Source organism: Tyto alba, unplaced genomic scaffold (assembly GCF_018691265.1).
Source record: "Tyto alba isolate M040663 unplaced genomic scaffold, T.alba_DEE_v4.0 Super-Scaffold_2, whole genome shotgun sequence".
Lineage (NCBI taxonomy): Eukaryota > Metazoa > Chordata > Aves > Strigiformes > Tytonidae > Tyto > Tyto alba.
The window spans coordinates 84,140,484-84,155,717 of record NW_024881282.1 but is presented as its reverse complement, the minus strand read 5'-3'; the positions used below and the strand labels follow the sequence as shown (position 1 = coordinate 84,155,717).

The following is a 15,234-nucleotide window of genomic DNA, read 5'->3' as shown; positions in this document are numbered from 1 at the left end:
ATGTTCAATAAGATAACGGAAATCACACAGTTTGTTCAGTTTCTTTCTCCTCAAAGAAATAATAAGCCAAAGAGGAAAAAGCATTGTCCCAGTGGATCTGTGAGACAGATCACTGCAAAGGAGAAGAAATAGCTGCAACAACAAAACACTGATTTCTGAGGTGCTTTAGTGCTCCAACTAGTATTTTACATTGATTATATGCCAAGTCATTATTTAGACAAGCTAGATAATCTGCATTGCAACTTCAAAAGGGAGAATCACAGAGGCATCTGCTCTGTGTTCATCTGATGGAATAGAGAAACTTGATATGAATAAAAGAAGAGAGATGGCCCCAGATACTGGCCACCCCTGGAGCATGTGTTTAAGCAGTGACACTATGATAAGAGCCACCACAACGCACTCTGTGGGCTGCTCAAGAGAGGATTTAATCAGGTTTTTCTGCCTTTTCCAACAGATGTGTTGACAATCCATAAGCGTATGGCTCACATTCACAGGAGTTATTTGCCCCCAAGAGCTTTAATGTAATTTTCAGGCAGTTTCCTAGCCCCCATTTCTCTCATTTCTTAAATATATGTGTTTCCTCAAGAGAAAAGGGTAATAATCCTCTGAAATAGAAATGGATGGAATTCAACCCAGTCAGAACCAATTGGATCCTTCAGATTTTAGGTTTATATACTTCACTTAAATGATCTGCTAATGAACATGAGCAGAAACATGGAGCAGTGTTGGTCACAGGGAATTCACTGACATTCATTCACTTTGATTTTTTTCTCTCTTCTCTGTTGGTGCCCATATTATCTGACAAAAGTGGTTTTTACTTGGGTTTTTTGATTACTTTTTTTTTTTTTAATCAAATACATTATTGGCTTCTTATTGCGTTGTGGAGAGAGATTGAATAATCAAAGCTGCTTCTATCTGCAACATATAAAATTATTCATTTACTTAACATTGTAGATGCTCGAGAAGTGGGGACAAGGCATGCCTCAAGGAGTCTAGAAATCTCTCCTCACCCACACCAGGAGAGCCTTTTGTTCTTTGAGGCCTCATGAGTTGAAGGCTTGTGTTTGGTGGATCTTGAAGTTGTAAAGGAGGGTTATTTGTAGCTTAGATCTTTAAGGTGTACCCACAGAATTAAAAAGTTGCCTCCTACTTTCCTTACTGGATCCTGCCAACTATGGCAACTTCACTTTCTTGAGGGTCCACTGAATAATCTGATGTGTTCAACAACTCAGAAGAGCATCAGGATAAAAGTGGTCTTAACCATTTCACAGCTAGGTAATGAATAAGAGCAAAAAAACATAGTGTAGGCATGCTGTGCCTCCAGTAAATCAACAACAAAACTCTGACTTTAAATGTTTATTTTTCAGAAGATAATGCAACTTTTTAAAGGAAAAGAAAGAAAGTCTTTATGATTGATTGACTAAAATAGGGTTTAAGAGACAAGCTAAAAACCTAATTGTTTCTGCAGCTTTTATGAATGTGATTCATCTAGTGTAACTTTACCTATGTGTAGGTTGGGTGTTTAATCTACACTGATTCTACCTTCATCATTCCCTTGACTTTGCAGCAGCAAGGACCTTTTCTCCACCTGAACCTCAGCTTCCCATCTGGCAGAGGTTTTGGGGATGCATATAGTATCATTTTTGGGGTGCATATACATGACTAGTTATGTACAAAGTCCAGACTAAAAGCCTGCAGTAAAATGGGTAGTAGTTATATTTTGTATCTGTCTGGTTATTCTTCTTTTTGTAAACTTAAAGTCTTTAAATGGTGTTCATACAGTGTTGTAGAGCAGAGCCATATTGGCACAATATCTTAGAATAATTAAATTTTCTCTTAGAACACTTGTGGCCCAGAACAGAAAGCTGTTGTATGATTTCTGTGAGTTATTCTATCTTTTTTCAATGATGGAGTTTAAAATGTGGCAAAATCTCAATAGCCTGTGTTGATTGACAGACTTTTGAGAAAGTGACTGTTCCCATACTTCCTGATTCTATAATATGTTTGCAAATAATAGCACAATGCTAAATTTTGTGATCCAGTCTTTGCAGCTCAAGTCTTATCAACACTTTCCATGAACAATCATACTATTAATATCTTGAACAAGGTTGGTCTATTGGTCTCATTTTCTTTTTTTCTTTTTCTTGCAAGTGACCCTGTTGTCATGCTCAGCATTATTGTAAGCTATTTTGTGATCAACCAGAATAAGCAAAATATGACCTTAATTTTACCCTGATTTTTTTTCCTTCCAGTGGCTGCATCAACTGCTAATTCCACAGCTGGTGCGGCCATGAATTCTTTGACTTCTCTGGGTACTCTCCAAGGACTGGCTGGAGCCACTGTTGGACTGAATAATATTAATGCACTAGCAGGTACCGTAAACAGTGAGTATTTATTGCTGTGGTGGACAGCCTTCCCCAATAATCATGCCACAAAAACTATCAATTGTAAAGCAATTATATGATTATTTTTAAACTATATACAAAATAAGAGGGTCAAATAGATCTAGTTCCATTCATGGTATATGTGCAGTTCTGGAGTCTTTTAGTTTCACATAGTTTGCTCTGCAAAGTGAAGTCCCTTGTGTCCCTGCACAAAGACTCCTTTTCTTGCAGGGCATATGGAAGGTAAAAGAAATGTCACCAGGGATTTGGGTTATCTAGGTTATAGGAGAGGCTCCTTTTTCATTTAGGGAGGCTGACAACAGGTATATCACCCCAATGTGCAAAACCTCAGTCAGAAATGTAGTGATAAGAAAGATATTTGCCACAGAGGCAGTCCTTTTAAAATGTCTGTAGGAATTATCAAATTGACTTCAGAGCAGCATAAGTTAAAAATTAAAACAAGTCTTTGGCTTTTAATTGGCAAGTAGAAGAGAATGACGCAGTCAGTCACCTGTAATACCAGAGCATGCACATCTTTCCTATGACATTTTAGACAAACCCTGGCATCTCCAGATAAGTAGATGTCAGTAGTTGTTAGAACATTCTTCCTTGTTCCTAGCCTTGGTCAATATTTTCCTGAAAAAGAAGGACTTTTTTTTTTTTTTTAATTGTTTCTGCTATGATGACTTCACCTTTGCCTGTAATGGAAGAGATTTGTCCAGCCGTATTTTTCCCCTCCCTTTTTTTTAGCTGTTGTTGCTCCTTGCATTTCCTTTTGCAATGCAAGGAATCTATTTGGTCATTGCCAGTCCATGACCCATCATAATGTACCCCCAGGAATGGATGTCCTCCTCAGTATCTCTTGATTACTCTGATGCACTGCATGATGTCTTTTTTGTCACTGTTACTTGGCTGCTCACCCAATCTTTCTGTTCTGTGATCTCTGGTTGTCATTGTTGGGAGCTGGGAAGTAAGGGGGCTTATGGATGTCCATGTAGCAATGTTGAATGATTGCATGGGGTCTTGTGTAAAACAGGTCTTGCTTCTGGCAAGGACATGCGTATTTCACACAAACAACCTCATCGTAAATATGACTCAAGAACAACTTAAGACAAGTAAGTATTAGGTCCCCAAATGGCAGATGTTAGTTTCCTTTCTTATTATTACATTAGTATTAAAGAAGCAAGCAACTGAAAATGGCATGCATGAAATGCTAACTTACCTCCTTTCATGAGCCCTTGTAGTAAGAGAACTACCCTGCCATAAGTAAGAAATGATTAAATACCCTTTACTGATAAACAGTCATTGTGCTTTACTTGGTTTATAAGAAGTCAAAATATCAAAAGCAGAGTATGGTATCCCACTCCTTTCCTCCTACAAGTACTAAGAACCCAGACACACTGGAGCACTCCAAGATAATGTCCATTTCATCAAGACCAAGCAAGAATGAATCACCTATGAGCTCTTGACTTTGTGTGGGAAACCTTTTGTTGCATTCCTTTTAACACTTCTTGCTAGACTACAAGTAGAGAGTTTACATTTTCTCAGCAAGTATTTTGAGATGATGTGTGTGCAAACTTATCTGCATGTGTCATTTGAAATATTAATGATGTATTCACAACCTAATACCAAATTTCATCTTCTTTTAAGCCACCATGGCTTCCATGGACTTGTACCAACAGTGGATTCAGTCCCAAATCTTCTTCATGGATGTTTTTATGGACACAGAGAGTGTACATGCCCAGAATGTGCATGTATAGCACTTACAAAATGTATGTGGATATGTCTGTCTATATATATACATATATGAGAGAGATCCAGAGGGGAAACTGCTTCCCCACAACACAGTGTTGTGGCCCCATTTCTCTGAAAAGGGTGACACTGGTTATCAGTTTCAGGTACTTGTGATGCTAATAATAGCAAAGTATTGTTCAAATTATAAAAACCTCCCCTTTTTATTTTAATGATGAGCCAGTGCTTTTCCTAGTGACCATTTCTGATCCAGTCATTTACACTCAAACCTACCCAGGAATTTACCTCAGGAAACCTCACGTTCAATGAGTCTGATGTTTTCACACTATGCCATCGTCATAAGCACTCCAGTAAAATCATTCATTGGTCATGGAGGTTCCTGAAGTAATTGTGCAGATAAGTTGGAATTGAGCGACATGCTTGTAATTGGGGAATTAAAAAGAGCAATCCAAAGCAGAAGTCAAGCAGAGCTTAACCCAAAGTTAATCAGAAGGTGGCACTGGGCTTAGGCATTGATTTACACAGAACTGTTGGAAGAGGTACTCTTCTGTTGAAGCCATGTCCTGCTCTATATGTGAGAATCACAGGGAGAATGTCTTCCAGGCTGAGCTCACTAGGACACTTTTATCTGTTTTCTGGATCCTGGTTGGGTCCATGAAAAAAAATCTGGGCTGTGGAGACTGATAGTGCTCACATTGTAGAGAGAAGCATTGTAGAAAGAAGTCTGGAGGCCTTAAAAATTAAAGGGAGTATGATAAGTTTAATGGTCTCCAAGTGTTTGGCAACAGTTATATGCATGTGTGGGAATTCACCCAGTCTTCCCTCAGTTGTGCTTGAAGCATCTAAAACCTTAAATGACAGAACATTAGACTGTCTCCTTTGGGCATGTAAATTTAAATAATGTAACAAACAAAAAGAATTATGAATCATGAGGAAAAACTAATAAAGAGGGAGGAAGAGATTCTTTGCAATTAAGAAAGAAGACCATCTATTCAGGATACTGGACAGCTATGACACAATATTTGTGTGTGAACCCAGGGCAGTCACTTAGCCTTTCTGCTCCCATATTTACATCTGTAAAATGGAGATAAAACTATTTGTGACAGAATTGAAGGTGCTTGCAAAGCACTTTGAAAGACCTTTGGACTTGCCAAGCATTGTCACTTCTGTATTATGTAGAGTGACTCAAAAAATTAGAAGGCCATAGATGATAGACATCAAAAGGTTATTTCACAGAAGTGAGGAAGGGACCAGAGTTTAATATCAGACTGAGGTGCGTTGGTAGAGATAATAAAGAGATAGCAGAGTTGTGTGACTGCAGCTGGACTGTATATTTCATAAAAATGTAAAAAGGGAGAATAGATAAAATGTTGAGAGATTCCTGCAGATATTTTGCTCAGGAGGGAAGTGTATTTAGACATGTGCAATGCAGTAGCAGTAGCTGTGCCCTTCCCAGAGGCAGTGGGGTGAGCTGGGGCTATCTGGCTGTTTGCTAATCTGAAATCATTTGGTGGGAAGGGGCTATTGATTCTAGGTGAAAGAAGGGGGAGGATGCTCCCCACTGCAACACAATGCATGTTTATCTAATAGGCTGATGACTCACAAAAGATAACATGTTATCCTAATGCTTCCTCTGTTATCAAGTTATTTCAACACTATAATATAAGGAGTGGTTGTATTGCTGCTTTATCAGGAGCCTTTACTTTAACCCATGATGTGTGTACACCCATGCAACCAATGACACAAACCTAAGTATAAAAACATCGAAGCAGATTAAGGTCAGACCCGGGATCAAATAGTAGTTGTAGTAGTAGTAGTAGTAGTAGTAGTAGTAGTAGTAGTAGTAGTAATAATAATAATAGTAATAATATATTATATTATTATAATAATATATAATAATGACTTATTATTATTGTTATTGCTATTATTATTATTGGTTGGGGGGATGGCAGGGTTTTTTTGAATCTTCACTTTCCAAATATCCTGACTTCTAGATATGAGAAACTTCAAGAGTTATCTTGGTTTGCAAGGGATTTTTTTTTTTTCATAACTGGAACCATTATACAACAAATATTTGGCTCTCTTGTGCTCTGACAGAGGTTTTTGTTCAAAGCAGTGGCAGACAGTACCTCCTATCAAGATACAGCGATGATCTGAAGTGGGGTGGAGGGGAAAGAGAAATCTTCAAAGTGCAAGACATTTTATTAAGAAAAGGCTAAGAATATCACATCTCTGTCAAGTGTTTAGTCACACAAATTATAGTAATATCAAAAGGTATAATTTATGCAGTACAATTCTCTTAATTGGCACAGACTCTGGTAGAGCCAGAAAGGTGCCACTTGAGCAATTGTCCTGATTATCAGAGACTCATAGGAATACACTTTTCAAATCTACATAAGAGATGGAAGAAAACTAGTAGGTCAGCATCTTTATCCTCCTCTGTCAATGCAGGATAATTCCCTGCAGTATTCTTTCTATCTCTGAATTACTCATGTGGTAAGGTTTATGCCATTTTCCTTGAAGATTGTTTCCCAGTCTAATATATTTCATTGTTAATTCACTATAAAGTGTCCTCTGCTTAATTTCCTCACTTTTCTTCAGTTTACATATCATCCCTTATTATTGCTCTGAAATTAAGCTCTCAGTTTCTCTTCAGTGTTCCCCACCAGTCACCTCTTCACCCACCATTTTGCCAACCAAAACAGTCAATGTCTAAGAAATGGTCACTGGTGGTTCCGGGTGCCCCATTTTTCTGGTGACTCATCTGCTGTACCTCAACAGGCCTGATTAAGCCCTTTGAAGTTGTTTGTTGTTTTAGTTGTTCATCTAAAAACTGGGGAGCATGGGGTAGCTTGTTGTGCAGAAAACTTGGCCTAACTCTCAGTCCTGATGAACACTTACTGCTCCAGTTGACATAAGCCAGAGGTGTGGGTGATGAGCAGGGCTCTGAACTCTGCTACTCCTTCAACTGCCAAAAAGACTGTAAGTCTAACAGAAAATTCACTTTTTTCTGTAATTTCTGCTGGAAATAGGTGTCAACACTGTTAACTTCAATGTGGCTCATTTAGAAGCCATGATGAGGAATAGACGCAATGGAGGGAGGCTGTAGCCCAGGAGTTTGTCTACCATCAAGTCAGAGTAGTAAAACTTCTGTTGCAGACCACACTGTTTGCATGGATGAGGGATGCCATTTTCCACATAGCTAGCAATCCAGTCTGAAATTTCGTCTTTGGCAGTTATCCCGGTTAAATTAATCTATTATTTATCAGGATATAGGATCACTTTAAAGAAAAAATATGAAGTGACTCTGCTTCCAGTGAGAAGAAACTGGATTTGCTAGAACTAAATGTTTTTGTTTCTTCATGAAAGATGCCTCGTCTGGATAAAGCACTTTTAGTCACTTTTAGATCATAGAATCAGAGAATTGTTTGGGCTGGAAGGGACCTTAAAGATCATCTAATTTCAACTCCCCTGCCATGAGCAGGGACACCTTCCACTAGACCAGGTTGCTGAAAGCCCTGTCCAACTTGGCCTTAAACACTTCCAGGGAGGGGGCAGCCATTGTTCATCTCTTCTGGAGTAACTGGAAGAGGAAGATGGAAGTGCAGAGCATCACAGTCCATCTTCCTACCATGAACCTAAGGGACAAAGCCCACAATTGCGCAGAGGGTTGTTTCAAAATACTGTTAGTTGGGATTCTCTGCTAACTCTGTATATAACTTCTGATACGGTGTGGTCATGGCCTGTTGCTAAAGACCGTGGTCAGAAAGAGTGGATTTCCTCGCAGACTGCTTTTTCCCAGTGTCCAGTTTTCAAGGATGCAGGTCAAATACATCCCACTCTCCCAACTTCAGATACTCTCAGCAGAAGCACGTGTGTCGAGGAGGGTGGGCAGAGAGGCTTTCAGGAGCACTGAGCTGTAGTACTTGCCAGTAGCAGGCTGCATGCGAGTCCATTTGACTGTGCAACCCTTGTGCTAAAGTGATCCTGGCGCCAAAGTCATGTTTCTTTGTTTTCAGTCCCTTTCGGTGAAGTGCCGAGCTGCATGCACTGCTGTCGTTGTCAGTGTCATATAATACCAACGACTTTCGGAAAGCACTAATGAACAAGTGCAATTTCTTTTCTCTATTGTTGGGTTTTTTGTAAAGTTGCTCAAATGCTCTCAGGTATGGCGGCCCTGAACGGAGGACTCGGCGCAACAGGCTTGACGAACGGTACGGCTGGCACGATGGACGCGCTCACCCAGGCCTACTCAGGAATCCAGCAGTATGCTGCCGCCGCGCTGCCGACGTTGTACAGTCAGAGCTTGTTGCAGCAGCAAAGCGCTGCAGGCAGCCAGAAGGAAGGTAAGTGCCCACCGCCATCAGGGCCAGCCCCGTGCCGAGCAAACTCCCCACGACCCAAAGAAAGTGGTGTCACGGGCTCGTTTCTTCACATAGGCTTAGGAAAGGGCCTCGAGTAGCCTAATCTTTGATTTCTTTTCAGTTTTCTCCTGTTTTGTATTGTTACTTTTTTTAACCTCCAACATAATTCATTTTTTGTTCCATCTGCCCTTCAAGTTATACTTTACTGGCCATCTTTTCATATACAAAAGCATTTACCAACTACCGCGTAAAAAGCCACTGGTAACAAAAATCATCTCTTTATGGGTGCCATGCTCTCTTCTGGTTTCCATTTTCTGCAATAATGGAGTTAATCTGATTAGGTGTAAGGTTTTCAGTTGATGATAAGATCCGTTTTCGCTTTGAGAGGTTCTTTGCTTAATTGTGGGTCTTGCGGGGAAGCAACTAAGTGAATGATTGCCCCCTCTCCCCGCGCCAACAGCAAATAAACCTCAGGAAGTTACTGCTAAGAATAAATGAATACTAATTACAAGATGTTTAGGAAAATGAGGTTACCCTTTTCCCCTCCTCTGTTCCCCTGCACACTTCCCAGGCATTTGGGGGGTTTGTTTCTGTTCTCATTGCTTTCTTTCATCCTAATTTACAGCTAATTCTAGAAGGACAGGAAAATATTGCATACTTTCTAAGACTGTATCTATGTTGTCACTACTGTTCTTGCCAGAGCTAAGCTTTGGAAATAAATCTAGTATAATATCCTCAAGACAATTTTTTTTATCTTCTTTTAAAATAATATCTTGTACTGTTATGGGAAGTGTTTCCTAGGAAGACAAATTTGGCATTCCCCCAGCTGGCTGTAGTATAGGGACATTGGAGTTAAAATGTACATTTTCTCTAAATTTACTTCATTTACTTCTAACAGCTTGAATTATTTTAAATGGGGTTTTTTTAATTAACTTTTTTTCCCTCATTTTTTCATGTTCTCTGAAATTTTCTTTCAGCTCACTCGCTTTGGTCAGTGACAACAGACCATTTGACACCAGAGTTTTTTTGGTGTCATTGTAAGATACGTATGCGAGGACAGTTTGATTTTTTAATTTAATTTTTTTCTGTTTATGAACATTCATATCAAGTGTAGGCTTATTTTTTATTATGATTAATTGGCTATGTCCCTTTTAAAATATAGTCTTTTTTCTTATATGTCTTGTTTCTGTTAGTAAAGGGTTAAGTTAAAGTGAGTAAATTCCATCACTGAATACTGACAACTATGTTTGGTCTCTTAACATGATTTCTGATGGAATGGTGAAGTGTCTGGAGTGGCTGAGGATAAACAAGTGCCAGAGAAAAATACTATATAAATATTAAATGCTTAAGCACATTGAACTGCCTCTTGCATATGCTCTAAACTATTGTTTAATAAGTTTTTTCTTACTATTTTAAAAAATATTATTTCTGGATAGGATAGGAAGAAATAAGTTCCAGCTAGCCAATATTTTTCCTCTTTTTTATTCTTTTTAAAAACATTTTTTTTTTCTAATCCATTTATCCCCTCCTTTGGGGCAAACATTGCAACCTTTTCCTTAAGGCTGAGAGAGAGACCCAGCCTAGTTATCTAGGGGAGAGGTGAAGGTACTGTTGCAAAAGGTACTCCATAAACCTGATTAGCACTTTCCTCCTTCTCTCCAGAAAACCAAGAACATCACATCTGAGGCACACTTAGGTTCCATTAAGCAAGAGAATACTTAAACAGGTTACTCTGTTTTTACCAGAAATGTTTATTTCCTTTGGGTACCATTTACGCTCCTGGTGTCTGCGTAGGAAGGCCACACGTCTGTCTCCATCATACATCATGTTTTTTCAGTCAACCATTGCTCATTTCCAGTATGTTGTTTCAAAGGAGAAAGTGAGTTAGGGAAAAAAAAAAATAACCTATTAGTGCTAGGATGAGTGTTGAAACCAACAGCACTAATAATGTATATCTCAAATTTTGGCTGTAAGGAAAATATTCAAAGTACCTTTGAGTTTGCACCTTTCTTTGCAAACTCAACTTTGTCTAAAGCCACTTTAATTTCAAACCAACTACTTTATTTTGAATTTTTTGAGAGGACTTTTACAAAGTTTCTTCTAGGAGACAATGGGGAATTTGTATTAAAAAAAAAAAAAAAAAAGCTGTCATTTTTAAATGAGTCAGTACAAATGTAATTGAGTTTCTTTTTCTCTCTGACTTCCCTGATTTCCAAGTCACAAAGTTTGCATTCTCTTATCTTTTTTATTCCCGTCTCCACCAGCTTCCTGCCCTTTGAGTTTATATCTGTGATACTCAAATCTGAGCTCAGTTCATTTCATTTCCATAAGTTCCCTGGCGCGGGTGGAGTGATGCATTTCACTCATAAGAGAGAAGTAGCAGTGTGTTTACTGATATAGAACAGGGATTTAACAAAGTTTGATAGTAAATGTGACAGTGGTCTAACAAGATTTGATGTCAAAGTACACTTGATTATTTCCTGCGTAGAGGACAGGGTCAGACAAAACTGTCAGGGAGACCCTTCTGTTGAGTCATGAGGTTCAGAAATGACCCCCTTGCTTGCTAAACTCCTTCTCAGAGGGGAGTTTAGGTGGGGCTGGATCTCAGTCCCAGACTAGGTCAACAGTTTATGTCTAAAGGATTATTTGTGCACAACCAATCCTTTATATCACTTAGTTAGGATTTCAGTTTAGCATGCTATTAATCACTTAACGAGAATCCATTGAGGCAAGGACTCTCTCAACCTCGAGAAGTAACCTTGAGAGGTGTCCCTACTCAAGGGGAAATCCTGGCGTGCTGCCCACTGCTGTGCAGGAGAGCTCAACAGGCCCTGAGCTGGCCACTAATTACGGAGTAAGATAATTGATTTACAGTCATATTTACATACTGACTGCAGCTGTTAGTTTCTTCCAAATTTGCTTTGAGTCAGATGTTGACCATCACTGTGGTAATGTGGGCACATTGTTCAAATTAGCCCTTGACTACTGTGCTGTTATCTGTCTCCCCCAAATCCACCTGGAGTGGGATGCAGCCATGACGACCAACTGGTGGTTGTCACTTGAGCAGGCAGGTTGGGAGTGGGGAGAGCACACCACCACATTCCCACAACTAGCATTAAACCAACAAACCCCTGCAGGTGTTTGAGGCAGCAGAAGACTCCTTGTGCAGTTCTTGGGGTATTGCGAGAGAGTAACACGTTGTGTACCTGTTTTCCTAACCTTAATTATACTGAAAGGCACTCGTATAAATTGAAGAAAGAGGCTGCAGTTTAACTTCTTCTGTAGTAGAGTTATCAAATAAACACTTTTCAAGACAGGATGTTCTAAAGAGCTTCATTTCAGCTCTGTTCCTTTGATGATCCACTTGCTTTTGTTCCTTCAAAGTTGGAAAGTGAAATGCTTTCTGACCATCACCTTCAGTAAGTATTATGGAAAAATAGATTAAATATAGCACTTATAATAGCTGTTTTCATACTTCTGTTGTTTTGTTTTCCTAAAGGTCCGGAAGGGGCAAACCTCTTTATTTACCACCTCCCCCAGGAGTTTGGAGATCAGGACATTCTGCAGATGTTCATGCCTTTTGGAAATGTTATCTCTGCTAAAGTCTTCATTGACAAACAGACCAATCTGAGCAAGTGCTTTGGTATGTCAAATTTAATAAATCGAATAGTAAAAACCACATGCACTGTACTGAAAAGGGGCCAGGAAAGAAAATTAACAGCAATGTGAGAAATGTCATACTGGAATCTTATTTCAAAAATAATGGACTGTTAATCCTCAAATAAGCAGGAAGAAGCACAGACAAACTAGTTCTAACTAAATATTGGATATGAAAAAACAATAATAATCCTCCAGTCTGACATCTCGCATGAATGTGTCAAGTACATGAAACTAATTACACCCTATGTAGGGGAATGTCATTTAGTATACTATTAAACTGCCTTATTATGGATACCTAATTATTCTCTATTGTATAGCTGAGCCACTTAAAAATGCTCTGTGTTTAACCCATTACTTCTACATTACAGGAATTTCTTTCCTCTGAATTAAGTAGAAGATTTTGCAATTAGTGATTGAATGGTGTGTACATGTAGTTCAGAACACTTCACAGACAGTCAATGTCTAGATATGCAGATCCAACTGTTGCGGGAGGGCTCCAGTGTGTTATGGGAGGTGGCATCTCCCCTTACCTTAGGGCAGGGATAAAGGGAGCCTCACAAGATCAGTGTCAAGTTTCCCAGAGAACACTTTGAGCTGCCAGAAAATTATGTCATGACAGAGGAGAAGATGATATGTTGGTGTAAAACAAGTTCTAGAGTTGATTAAGTGGGCTGATGTCTTTAGAATAACACAGATGCACCAGTTCAGTGCTTTGATGGAGTGGAGTACAGAATGTAAGCGAGTGGCAGTCTGTTAAAGCATTGATCTAATAACTGTGATCTTATGCAAGACATGAGGAGGCTCTAGCAGGAGGAAAGAATCTCTTATATTTAAGTTCTATAAGGTTTGACCTGAAATATTGGAGTTTACATAAAAGTGACAACTCTAAGAGTAAAGGAATGCAGCTGTATGTATGACAAAAGAGTAACCAGTCCAGACAACCCCCTAGTTTCCAAAACTCCCTTGTGTTGCTCTTTGCCCAGCACCACAGCACCATCCCTTAATTCCAAAGCGTCCCTATAATATGTGTTCCTTAGCTTGCATATCATTACTTTTTTTAAAATCTAGGTTTTGTTAAACTGTATCTGTCTAAGGATTTGGCTCCACCCGGGCCATTCAGGGACCCCACAGCTATTGGGCTTTAACCAATCTTGAAAAGGTTTGAATTCAACTAAACAGACAGTATCCAAACAGGAGGAGAATTCAAGTTACTCAGAAATACCTAGTGCACTGGAATTCAAGCCTTGCCACAATCTAAGTGGTTTTCACCTGAAGACGAGCCCTTAATACACTTGGAAAGTTATTTCGGTTCAGAAAAAGGGTGTGACATTCATTCTGTATTCTTCCATAGTCTTTCATTTCATTTTTGAAGCATTCACTTCTTTAAGCTTTACAAAAAATTGTTCGTATCTAGGCTAATATAGTCCAGCATGTTTCTGCGAGGTGTTAAAACCGTCCCAGAGGCTGTAGCAAATTTGAAAAGTGGAATTGAAATGGACTCCCTATTGATCTGGAGCTTGTTCAGTTAGGATGTTGGGGTGACAAAATCGTTGTTGAGGTTTCCAGGAATCTTGATGAAATGTCAAATCAAGCTACGTTAATCGAAAAGCAGCAATTGTGGTGACTGCTGAAAGAATGTAGATTAGTTTGGGCAGGTGGCTCAATTTATCAGCTCGCTTCCCACACTTCCTTTTTGTGGGTTTCCTTTTACTCTTTGATTACCTACTTGCACATTTGTCTGGATTTTTGGGACACAGCTACCTTAGAGTGACTCATCGAGGTTGAGGGAAAATGGCAGGGCCAACACTCAGCAGATGGAGGATTCCTCTGTCTTTTTGGCATTAGTTGGGTTTCACTACCATTTCAATTGCTCATTCTTCCTCCCCAGATATTCTGCCCCCAGTGAGAGAGTTCTGCTTTGAAAACAAAAAGTACTTCAGTGGCAGAGGAAGTTAAGATTTTCTGATTCAGTAGGTGACTACTTGGTGATGATGCTAATCACAGGCAAAGCCAGAATTAATCCTGCTAGTTTAGCAAAGTAGCATACTCTGTATGCACCTCCTTATCTTTATTAGCAAGAATTGTATATTTGTTGGTTTGGTCCCATATTTGTGTTTTTAAAAGCTTTATTTTTTGGTCTGTTCTCTCACCCAAAAACTAGGACAATAGTGCATCTGAAGAACCTGTTTCTCTCCTGTATCATTAATGGTCATTGCTCCTGGTACAGCTTTGGTTTGGGTTTTTTGTTTGGCTGGTTTGGTCTTTTTTTTTTTGCCTTGTAGTAGTAATAATAATAATAATAATAATAATAATAATAGCAATTACATTCTGCGCATGCTTGGTGCTATCTACTCTGGAGTTTCCAATTGCCTGCCCAAAGGCACAAATCAGTGAAAAGATTGTCCAAGGCTGTCCACTGGCAGAATTGGCAAGGGAAGGTGCATTCTGAGTTGCGGGTTAGTGATATACAGTGATGAACCTTCACGTAACTCTGCATCTCTAAATGAAAAATTACTTTTTCTTTGCAGAAAATGGACTTTGGCATTATTTGCTTTCTTGTCCACCTCAAATGAATGCTCAAAAGATTAAATGGTGATGAGGATGACAGGACAGTATGTGTATACCTGGAAGTGCTATTCCATGAGTTCTCATGAGCTCTAGTTGATTCAGCAGACAAAGGGTTTAAATCTTCAAGATTAGCTCTCACCTTTTACAAACCTTAGAATAACAGAAGTGAGAGATGTAAAAGTAAAGCAGGGGAGGGTGGACCCAATGACATCAGAGCTAAGACAGTGATTAGAGTCATGTGAACAGGTACAGTCTTCTAGAAAAAATAAGGGAGAGGAAGAAAGGAGAAGAGTGATGAAGTTCCTCAGGATATGGCAGTAATATTAAGAGAAAATGATCTAGTGGAGAAAGTGAGGAAATGACAAGAGTTACTAAAACCAAGGAAGGTATGGAGGAACTTTTATTATCCCTTAAGGGGGTAACAAACAATCAACTGCAGAACAACATGAATAGAGCGTATTGACTTTGGCCAGGAGAAGATCTGCAGAGATTACATGAGAGGTGTT

General features: G+C 39.2%; 1 protein-coding gene across 10 annotated transcripts in view; it reads left to right on the top strand.

Annotated features, from left to right (window-relative positions):
* CELF2 (CUGBP Elav-like family member 2) overlaps window positions 1-15,234 on the top strand; it is a 559,898-nt gene that overhangs the window by 537,568 nt on the left and 7,096 nt on the right. For 6 of the 10 annotated variants that reach the window (XM_032985807.2, XM_032985805.2, XM_032985801.2 and 3 more), the window contains 3 exons: window positions 2,253-2,372; window positions 8,285-8,482; window positions 12,000-12,143. In XM_032985807.2, coding sequence (XP_032841698.1) covers window positions 2,253-2,372; window positions 8,285-8,482; window positions 12,000-12,143 — 462 coding nt within the window. Of the gene's footprint in view, window positions 1-2,252; window positions 2,385-8,284; window positions 8,483-11,999; window positions 12,144-15,234 lie in introns of all 10 variants that reach the window. The other 4 variants (XM_032985804.2, XM_042792261.1, XM_032985803.2 and 1 more) reach the window with 2 other exon arrangements.